Consider the following 11,222-nt stretch of genomic DNA (forward strand, 5'->3'; position numbering starts at 1 on the left):
ACATGAAGAACACCATGAGGATAGGAGTACACTCCTTCCCCAGGAGTTGAGCCAGCCACAGGGGAAGAAGAGTATCTGGGAACAGAAAGGATGGGGATCTCTTTATATTGTCTAAGGGTTTAGTCACAGTCAGAGAAACCATGGAATCAAAGGCCACCGTTCCCCATTGACACCACATGGGCACTCTCCCGTCCCCTTGGAGACGGAAATGTTCCCTGAAAGAAGACAGCCTGCAGGAGCTTCCCTAATGCCAGGAGTGGTCATTTTAGAAGACTTCTCTCTTGGGGAGATGTGAGGATGGAGATTCTCCACGAGGGGTATGAGGAACTGGCTGTACTGAGAGAGATCATCAATAAATGGGCAATTTAGCTAGGATTTTAGTGGGTACAAAATAGCAGTTATGGGTTCCCAAAAAAGCATTGGGTCCACAAAAAACGACCAAAGCCTAGGTGAAATTTTTTTTTAAACTGGTACTGAAGTAAGAGGGAGAAGAAAAAAAGAGTCTTAATATATGTTGATAAACTACTATTATGTCCCCATAACTGACCTGAATAACTGCACAGCATTATAACTGTATCATTTGTTCTCTCTTTCTCCTAATTCCCCACCAGGTGCTCTCACTTGTGTCTTAAGCTGTTTGGGACCATGAACAAGTATAGATTTCATAATTTTACATTTCATTGAAAAATAATTGAAGTTTTAAAATCAAGGATGGTAATTAAATGCTGTCCATCACTACAAAATGAAGCAATTATCTGTTAATTGTTATATAAAAATATTAAGGAAATACCATCATCATCTTCTAAACTCCATTTTTTCCCTTGTTTCATCTCTTCGATTTCTTTTTTCAGTTCTCCTATGTTTTCCATAGCCTTCTTGCGCTGTTCTTCCCTCCATTTCTCCACTCTCTCTTTTCGTTTTCTCATTTCCTCCTCTAGTTTGTTCTGATCAAAGTTCTATGAGAATAAAGAACCAAACTAACAAGTTATGAATTATTGGCCTGACTCTGCACTTCGATACAAACTTCTCTTTCAAATCTATGGGAGTTTTGTCTGAGGATTGCCTAATAAGAACGTATTGCAATACAAGTTTAACTTAACCTATCTTGGTACGCTCTGTAGTGACACCAACTACTATACTTGCATGAGCAAGGTGACTGTAAAATAAAGTGAAATGCAGTTATCTGCCTTGCATCCAATGCCTGAACTTGGTCCTAGGGGGTCTACATTTCTAAACAAATACTCCTAAACACATCAAACTTTCCTCACCCTCATAGGGAAAGTATACAACAGCAATGATTCTCAACCTTTTTTTGATGTGTGACCCTGAAAAGCCACCTTGCACCTCACTATTTCCCCAAATGATTTGTGTCAGAGAAACAAGCTATGAGTGAATTATGACCAATGAGTCCTAGGCAGGAATGCTGGTTGAGGGAGCATGCATGGTTGACTGAGTTTGATGAGGATGTTAGTTTGGTGGCCAGTTGCTGACTCCTGCCAGACGGGAAGGTTGCTCATGAAGCACTGCTTCCCCTGCCCCAGAGCCAAGCAGTGTATGTCTGTTGGAGTGCTGCTCTGGGACTGGGGGAAGCAGCGGCAAAAACAGAGAACGCTAACTGCTCCTTCCCTTTCTTCCCGACTCCTGCTAGGTTCTAGTGACCAAATGATGTTTTCTACATAAAAATGTATTTAGAAAGCACTTGACCTGAACTAAATCATCTAATCCCCCACATCCAGTAATCAGTGGGATGTGACGCAAGTGACCCCTCACTATCCACCTGAGGTTTGCATTCTACAGGCTGAGAAGTCCTGCATTAAGGGAAGAATGTTTCTTCTGTCAAGTGGTAGAAGCATACCCATTGTACAGAAGTCTGTGCTATACAAAGTTCAGACGTAAAAAAAGGGATTATCTAAGGTGATATTTTAAAAATACAGTAAACTGTATCTAAATTTTAGAACTTTATCATTTGTAAGAGCTAGTGTTTAACTGATACAATCTTCTCTCGTTGGTCAGTATACATACACTAACATCTTTATCCTTTTCTTCTTCTTTGTCTTCCTTCTCTTTTTTCTTTTCTTTGGAAACTTCCACACCTTCTGTCTTTTCTTTAGACCTTGATCTGAAAGATAAGATCAAAAACGTATGTACTGCATGTCTGATCTGAAAAGACTGTTCCAGCTTTTCTTGGGAAAGAAGCGTGTGTGTGCTGGAAGAAAATGTCATTCGCACATTTTTTTTAAATATCTTGCAGAGTATATTCACTTCCCAGAAAATCTCTTCATTTCATGGACATATTTCCTAGAACTACCAGAGATGCAAAAATCTATTAGGACACACTGATTCATATGCTCTAGTTCTGCTGTTCTGATTTCTTTATGGGAGGAAGTTGCAGACTTCATTTCCAGCAATACTTAGAACTGATACTCTCCTGGTTCCAGAGTTTATTTTACACCACCTTGAAAATAGCTGTTGGAATAGAGATACTCAGAAATTCCTGTCTTTTGCACTTCTAATACCAAAGTGATCTACCACCCTGCCTTGTAAGTCTGAGTGCCCCTGGAGGATTTCACTACTGGCTGAAAAACATAAGAACATCTCCCATCAGGAAAGGCTACCTATAGAACTTGATCTAAAACCCATTCACATTTATTATAGACTTTACTATTCCTACCCCCTCTAATAAAAAATAGATGCATCCAACCTAAACATGTGTGGCTAACCCATGATAATACATTTAAAATTCACTTTTCAGCTAGAAGGGGGAAATAACGTATTACGCTTTTTTTCATAGTCCACAGGACTATTTTAATGCAAACCATGTGTTCATTTTACAAGATGTTATGTCATTCCAACTTCCCAGAATATAATTTCTGTGATGTTTTGATTAAGGCCTGGGATAGTCATCAACCTCCTTATTCCATATACACATTAATATTACAGTTTACCCATACAGTACTGTTCTTCTTTAAACTGTGCAACTTCATTGTCTGTTTGTGATTATAATTGAAAATTCAGTTTAAAATTTATTTAGAAAGCACTTGAAGTAAGATATTACACATTTTTAAATTCAACATTAAAGGGACCTCAAACTACACCTTTTTGTTAAGTCTAGTTACTAGTCATCTTATTTGATCATAAACTCATACAGGTAAGGACTTTGTCTATTCCATATTCTCTACGATGCTGAGCATTCACTATTCAGCAAACAACACAAATAAGGAGTGATGGCATGGTATAAGCATATTTCATGGATTTCTTTGAAATGTGATACTATGCACTTTATCTGTTAGCATGAATATTAAAGAAATCTTGGCTATGAATCCACTGTACTCATGCTACTGTTTTTTTGTTTTGTTTTTTAAATATAAGAACATGAATCATTTAATTTCTTTGAAGATGTGTGAGCACGTGGGGGAACGGCGGGCAGGGACTCAGTGCAACATTTGGAAATCATGCACTAAAGTCACTTTAGTAAGTGAAAAGTCAGCTTACTGTTATTAAACAATTTAAAGCAGTTTATAACTACTAATTAAGTCTCATAAAACCCACTGAATTGTAATATAATAATAATAAACGTAGGTTCAAAGAGTTTAAATGACTTGGCAGAGGACACCCAATAAGTTCATGGCAGAGCCAGAAATATAATGCACAGCCCTGGAGAGCAAACTTCCCAGATGAAGTTGGCACTTGGCACGGGGCAAACACTTGTTACAAGAAGGACTGCTGCCTACACAGGTTTTGGAGGACATAAATATATTAAAATTATTTAAATAAGTCTTGTGATAAGAACAATGAATGACACCATCACTCAATTTTCTAAGAGGCATTATGTGATTTAGACACAGTATTTTCAATAAGAGTTACATTTTCAACACGCTGCAAGAGTGTCAGCTGTGCTACAGATGACCTTTAACACATCCTTTCCACAGAGGTGTGACATAAAACATCACTTACTGATCCTAGACCCTGAAGTAACTATGATTTAAAGATATTAGACTAAAGGGTCAGTGTGATTTTTTTTTTTTGGTAGGTGTCACTATCTTATCTAAAATTCACATGTATTCAGGTCTTTTCCTAAATTACTGAAATAGAAATATTCCTCCAGAAAATGTAAAACAGCATTTATAGAACTTAAAATATTGCTTTATTGCCTCCTTATATCCTTCTGTCTGCCTGTATCCATCTGTTGTCTCGTCTTACACTTAGGCTGTCAGCTCTTTGCGACAAGAACTGTCTCTTTGTTCTGTGTTAGTACAGCACCTAGCACAATGGGGGTCCTGGTCCATGACTAGAGCTCCTAGGTACTATGCTAATACAAATAATAAATAAATAAATAAATATAGGATATGTAGCTACTTAGATCTATAAAAGAGCTTTTAAGCAATGGGAACAAACCATAAGGTTTAGGCAGTGCATGTGCACTCACTGAATATTCTCCTTCTTCTAAAAGCCAGAGCTGTGGATGGCTTTCCTGACTTATTGCCTCCAGGCCTTAATATCAAGTGCAATATTTAAATAGATATGAGGAGTTTTTAAAACACACGTTGCATTGAGCGGGGCTACTTCGCAAATAGCGAAACAAACTAAGTCATTCAGTATGTGGTGTTTGCTATTGAACACAGGCTCACAGAAATCAAGAACACAGGTTACTATTTTAAACAATATTTTGTATTGTTACTCTTCCTGGAAATTGCTTATTGTGTTCAAGGTCAAAACCACTTCTATGAGATATAGAAAACGCTGCATTTTCTAAATATTATTACAATAATGGAGGATATCAAATAAAGCTACATACTCAAATACAAGTCAAGTACATGTTACAATGATCTCAGCTGAAACAAACTAAGATCAACATCTAAAGAGAAGCCTTTTTACCAAAATCTATTCAGACTTCCCAGAAAGTTTGTTTTATTCTCCTACAGGTATGGAGAGCTTTATTAAAACAAAAAAAAGTGGACCAACATCCAGCAGGAAGAATATGAGAGTGAACTCCAGTTTCCAGGGTTGAAAAATTAACCCAATGTTTGATCTAGCTAACAACTGGAGCATTTTGTACTTGAGCAAAATTCTGCAATGGTGAAAGTTAATCATCTGGAAAATGATGATCGAGGAACAGGCGTAAATAGCCTAAGATGCTGATGAGGCATTCTGTGCACATGCAAAACAAGCACAACTACATTTTCACAAACGCAGAGGGTGACTATGACAAAGGATGTAGCATAAAAAGGGGTTGCAGTTAGAGATGTAAATAGCGTGTACAAAAAGTAACATGTAACCTATTAAAATTCGACCGGTTAAAAGTTTCGCTGGGGAACTAAGGGTGAGGGGGGTTCTGCAGTACCCCCACATTTGGGGCCCTGCTGGTGCCAGGCACACCTGGGGTCCCGCCCAGCCAGTGGGCACACCTGACAGCAGCAGAGTTTAATTGTTAACTCAATCCGATAAGCATCAAGCTCATTGGTTAAACTTTTACATCCATAGTTGCAGTCAAGCTACTTGGGTGAGAAAACCAACATTATTTTGAAAATGTGCGTACACAGACACAAACAAAAGTTCTCCTGGGAAAAAACCTTATTGTGCCAAGGAACATGGTGAGGAATATTTTATTCCTGAAAAAAAGATTTACAGAAATACTGGAAAACTAGTTTAATATCTAATAAATCTATCTGGCAACTATATCCAGTCCCCATATAGGAACAGAGTATAATCTATAAATCTTCCCATGTCTAGTTACTAACATATTAATCACAGCTGTGAATGAGAGTACCTGTTTTCTGTTTTCTTGTTCTTGCCAGGACTGGTGGACCGGGACCGTCTACTCCTGCTTCTGGATCGTTTCCTCTCTCGACTGCGTGATCTTCTTCTCTCTCTGCTCCGTTCCCTCTCTCTGCTTCTTGAACGTCTGCCACGGAAGCAGAATTGGCTTATTTAGTATTCTGCACTCATGGTCATTATTTTGAAATACAAGAGTTTATGAAAACTGAGAAGTTTTTGTTTGGGGGGTTTAACATAAATTGGTCTGTTAACATGAGAAAAAACAATTTTCAGCAAAAATCTGCAAAAGGAAGCCAAGAGCCATTAAGGCAACGGAAAGGGTTACCAAATCCGAATTACGGTAGCTTGTCTCAGCCAATAATTGAAAGCAAGTTAAGTATACTATGCACTACTTTACCTAAGTAAAACCTATTACAAAAGGCAGATACCATCACCAATCATACAGAGGAACATCAGATATTCATAATAAGATAGCTCAGATTGACTCAAGTCAAACCTTATTTTCCAAGAACACATACATTTCCTGAGACTCTGCAACTCATACCTCAGGCGCTTCCTGTCCCGTGACCGAGATCTCCTCTTGTCCCTGCTGCGTGACCTCTCACGCCTGCGTTCTCTATCTCTACTTCTAGAACGTCTGTCTTCTCCACGTTTTGTTCTTTTGTCAGCAGGAGATCGACTTCTAGAGCGGCTACCGGAACGTCCACGTGATGTGGAGCGCTTCCGATAATGTCTGTGTAGTTGCAAATTCACAATAAAAAAGTCAAGATGTACAAGAGAACACTTTGCAGTTTAAAGGTACTTTAATCATATTTAGAACAGAAACTATAAAAATGAAAGACCAGGTCCTTTAAAAAAAAAAAAAAAAAAAAAAGATTACAAAGTGGTTTGAGCATTGGCCTGCTAAACCCAGGCTTGTGAGTTCAATCCTTGAAAGGGCCACTTGAGGCAAAAATCTCTTTAAGCAGGAGGTTGGACTAGATTACCTCCTGAGGTCCCTTCCAAACCTGATATTCTATGATTCTTTCCTGGTCTTGCATAACTGAATTAGTACATATGCACATACTGAGACACTGAAGTTAGCTGGATTACTTTCTATATATCACTGAAAGAGCCCTAGTGAGGTCACATCACGAGAGCAAAGCTTTGTGATAGCATCAGCATCCCAAGAGGCATTTACTATTCAGTAATCCATCAATTTTTATATGCAGGAAAAAGATTAAAACTTCACGTGAAGATGTCTCATAGGGCAGTCTGCCTCAGTTTATATCTCAGTTCCAAAAAGAGACTATCAAACTCCATTCAAAAAATTGTGTGCAAACATGAGCCTGTGAGGTGTAATGGAAAGGGCACTGGACTGGTAGCCAGGAGAATTAGATTTTCTTCCCAGCTCTGTTAGTAACATACTATGTGACCTTGAGCAAGTCACTTCTTCACTTCTCTGTTCCTCTGTATTCCCCTCCAATCTGTTGTCAGTTCTTTCTATTTAGACTGTAAGCTCTTTGGGAAAAAGACTGTCTTGAAAGACATTTGTGCAATTTGTAACGGGGCTTGGATCTTGGCTGGGCCTGTAAGTGCATCTCTTATAAAATCACATGTGGCCACAGAGCACATTTCAAGTTGGCAGCACCATCAGCAAAGGATACAGAGTGTAATGAGCAGAGGAGTCCATGACAAGTATCTTTTATCTTAGGACTAAAAAATGCTCAAACTTTATAAACGTATACCTTTGACAGACAGGAATAATTGAATCTATCATAGAAATGCAGATATCTCTGAGTGGAACATAATGTGTAAACACCATATCAACATTAGACAACAATTCAAGACAAAAAATGAAGACTTGAAACAGCAGAGATAATTTACATACACAACATCTCACTAACTGAGTTGGAATTTTCTCAGGACACAGACATCAACACTCAGCTATCAGGGAACTAAGGGTATGTCTCCACCATGGAGATTATACCAGTAAGGCTATGTTTATGCTGTGAGGGCTGTGCCAACACAGCCTACATCAACAGTAGAGGTTTTTCTGTCAGCGTAAGACACCTCCCCCCAAACGACATTAGCTGCATTGATGACATTCTTCTGTCACCATAGCTGGGTCTACACTGAGGGTTATGTCGGCAGAGTTACTTCAGTCAGGGATATGGTTTTTTCACATCTCAGAACAACGCAGCTATGCCAATAACTTACAAGAGTAAACCAAGCCGAGGAGTCATCAGAGCTAGACTATACCTACACTATATGCTTCTGCCAGCAGAGAGGTCTGATCCCAGACCAACAGAGCTGTGTCAGCAAAAGATGTTAGCCTAGACACAATTTTACTAGCAAATGTGTGCTTTTACTGGTTTCGCTTGGGGGAGAGGGAGGCGATTACAACAAGCATGAAAGCTTATACTAGTAACAGCACTTTGCTGATACAAGTATACCAGGGGTCGGCAACCTTTCAGAAGTGGTGTGCCGAATTTTCACGTATTCACTCTAATTTAAGGTTCCACATGCCAATAATACATTTTAACGTTTTTAGAAGGTGTCTTTTTATAAGTCTATAATATATAACTAAACTATTGTTGTATGTAAAGTAAATGAGGTTTTTAAAATGTTTAAGAAGCTTCATTTAAAATTAAATTAAAATGCAGAGCCCCCTGGACTGGTGGTCAGGACCTGGGCAGTGAGAGTGCCACTGAAAATCAGCTCGCGTGCCGCCTTCTGCACCCGTGCCATAGGTTGCCTACCCCTGAAGTATACTATACCAGCAAAACACTCTGCCAGTACAGTATGCCAATATAGCACTCCTAGTATAGATATGGTTTTAGGTTTAATCCAATGGATTTGCTGTGTCCCCTTGAGAACCTTCGTTTTGGCACCCGCAAAGGAGTAATATCTATCTATTTCACATGTAAAGCACTAAGTATTATTATTTAAAGAGATTGATAGCTCACAGCACAACAAAGTATGGTAGAACCAGCAATGGAAGCCACATGGTTCTGAAGGAAGCTACAGAAACAACTACTTTGATGAGAAAAGGACAAATCAAAGAGTCCAGAAGCATCCAGTGCAGCTCACGCTCTGCGTACACTGCTGAGCTCAGAGATCTAATCTCCCAATATCATTTATGGGTATGGCTTGAATTGGGTCAATTCTGACATACCTGCCAGTCTGACCCTTCTCTGATGGCCCACTGCATTCCACAGAGTGTGGGTTTTTCTTAACTGAAAACAAGGTGCACTTATGACATAAGGATAACCTACCTCTGTGTAAAATCCTAGTAGAGGCACCACACAAGTACTTTTTGTCTTGATACAGTTACTCGAAAAGTCAAGCCTCTATTCCCCCCCACCCCACAACTAGGGCTGACCTTCACCAGCTTCATCAAGATAAAAACGGCAATGCCTTGTCTCGACTAACGTCTCAACGTTCAGCGAGATGATGCACTTCACTGACGTGAAAAACCAGCACAAACCATTCACATATGATAAGTTTATGGGACTGAATCCCAACAGTGTTATCCATCATTTTGGTACACGCAGTCTGCTCCGCTGAGCTGGAGACGAGAACCACCACTTTCTACTCCTTCGTTTGCCCTGAGGACTTGAGGCCAATGCATCCCCATAGCTTTTCGGAAGACGCCGAGGGAGACAGTAACTGGTCGGAGATTGTAACTGGTCGGAGATTAAGCACCATCTGAGCAGGGGGCAGGCAGCATCAGATCCATTTGGACCTGCGATCAGAGCCAGTCTCCGTCTCCAAGACCAGGGGCACAGCCGTGCGGAGCCACCTGGAGCGCCGAACAATCGCGATGCCACACCACCAGGCCGAGCCCCCCTACCCCCGCCGAGGCGGGCCGAGGTGACGCCACCGCTCAGGCCTCAGAGCCACGGACTCCCCGAAGGCCACACGCGGAACTTCTGGAGACAACACCGCGTACGGGGCAGCCCCTCGGGGGCAGGACTCTGGGGACGGCAGCTCCCTGGACGTGCCCCACAGCCTCGGCAACTGCCGGCTTCCCCCCCCGGCCCTGGGACCCCCCGCCCCGCTCCCCAGCTCCCCTCAGCTCGGCCTCGCCGCGGCCCTTTGTTCCCGTGGCCGAGCTGGGGCTGCCCAGCTCGGACAGCGGCAGGGCCGCTCCCACCTCCTCACCTGGACTCTCGGCCCATGGCTGTCCCGGGCCCGAGCGCGCGGAGCAGCGGCGGCCTCTGGGATTCAGCTAGATCCGGGAACCCTGCGCAGCCGCCGCCATTACGAGCCCGTAGCGCGGTGACCAACGAGAGGAAGGAGCGGGACCGGCAGCGGGAAGCTGCCTGCCCCGCTAGTCCCCTGGATACAGCGCACCCTGGCGGCTGGAGGCGGGCAGTGCGGCCTTAGGCCACGCGACGGCGGGGGCCTGAGGGCGCAGTGCAAGGAGAGCGGTGCCCGGGGAGAGGGCTCTGGGGCAAGCTCCTTCTCTTACACCGTGCTGCACTCAGCAGCATCCCTGCCACGGCGAGCAAACCCGCCCCAGCCCAGCCCAGAGTCCCAAGCAAGGTCCTTTATGGAGGCTGCTGGGAGTTGGAGCAGGAGCTCCAAGAGGGCTCCCGTCGGGTCTGGTCTACGCTTCTCAACTAGCGCTGCTTTTAGCAGGGCTAACCAGTGGTGGTTAAAATGGGAGTCGCTGCTCCACACCTGTGCCCCCATTAGTGGAATGGGGGGGGGTTGGGTCACAGTCAGGGCCGGCTCCAGGCACCAGCATTCCAAGCAGGTGCTGGGGGGCGCAATCTGCAAGGGGCGGCAGTCTGTGTGTTTTTGCCATCCCAAGCACTGCGCCGAATTGCTACCATTGACGGCGGGGGCAGACCGTGTGCCCCTAGGGCGGCACGCGCATTTCCGCGGTGGCGGCAATTCGGCGGCTTCTGTCTGAAGACAAAAGCAGCCGTCGAATTGCCGCCGCCGCGGAAACATGTGTGCTGCCCTAACAGCACACAGACTGCCCCCGCCGTCCATGGTGGCAATTCGGTGCGCTGCTTGGGGTGGCAAAAACAGTAGAGCCGGCCCTGGTCACAGTCTCTGATTCATTTTCCTCACCTCAAGATTTGCTAAACCCAGAGGCCTTAGGTTATGTCTACACTACAAAATTAGGTAGATTTTATAGAAGTTGATTTTTAGAAATTGATTTTATACAGTCGATTGCATATGTCCACACTAACCGCATTAAGTCGGTGGAGTGCATCCTCACTACCATGGCTAGCATTGACTTACAGAGCAATGCACTGTGGGTAGCTATCTCACAGTTCCCGCAGTCTCCACTGCCCATTGGAATTCTAGGTTAAGCTCCCAATGCCTGATGGGGCAAAAACACTGTTGCGGGTGCTTTTGGGTACATGTTGTCAGTCACCCTTCCCTCCATGAAAGCAACGGCAGACAATCGTTTCCTGCCTTTTTTCCTGGGTTTCCCGTGCAGACTC

The 11,222-nt window shown here is 43.0% G+C and overlaps 1 protein-coding gene across 1 annotated transcript in view; it reads right to left on the minus strand.

Annotated features, from left to right (window-relative positions):
* DDX46 (DEAD-box helicase 46) overlaps window positions 1-10,058 on the minus strand; it is a 36,403-nt gene extending 26,345 nt beyond the window's left edge. Inside the window, exons 1-5 of the mRNA XM_050962467.1 lie at window positions 9,922-10,058; window positions 6,320-6,508; window positions 5,768-5,902; window positions 2,023-2,119; window positions 791-956 (exon numbers count right to left, since the gene is read on the minus strand). Of these exons, the coding sequence (XP_050818424.1) occupies window positions 791-956; window positions 2,023-2,119; window positions 5,768-5,902; window positions 6,320-6,508; window positions 9,922-9,938 (604 nt within the window). The 5' untranslated portion in view covers window positions 9,939-10,058. The remainder of the gene's footprint in view (window positions 1-790; window positions 957-2,022; window positions 2,120-5,767; window positions 5,903-6,319; window positions 6,509-9,921) is intronic.
* Between the last annotated feature and the right edge of the window lie 1,164 nt (window positions 10,059-11,222).

This window comes from Gopherus flavomarginatus, chromosome 7 (assembly GCF_025201925.1).
Source record: "Gopherus flavomarginatus isolate rGopFla2 chromosome 7, rGopFla2.mat.asm, whole genome shotgun sequence".
Classification (NCBI taxonomy): Eukaryota; Metazoa; Chordata; order Testudines; family Testudinidae; genus Gopherus; species Gopherus flavomarginatus.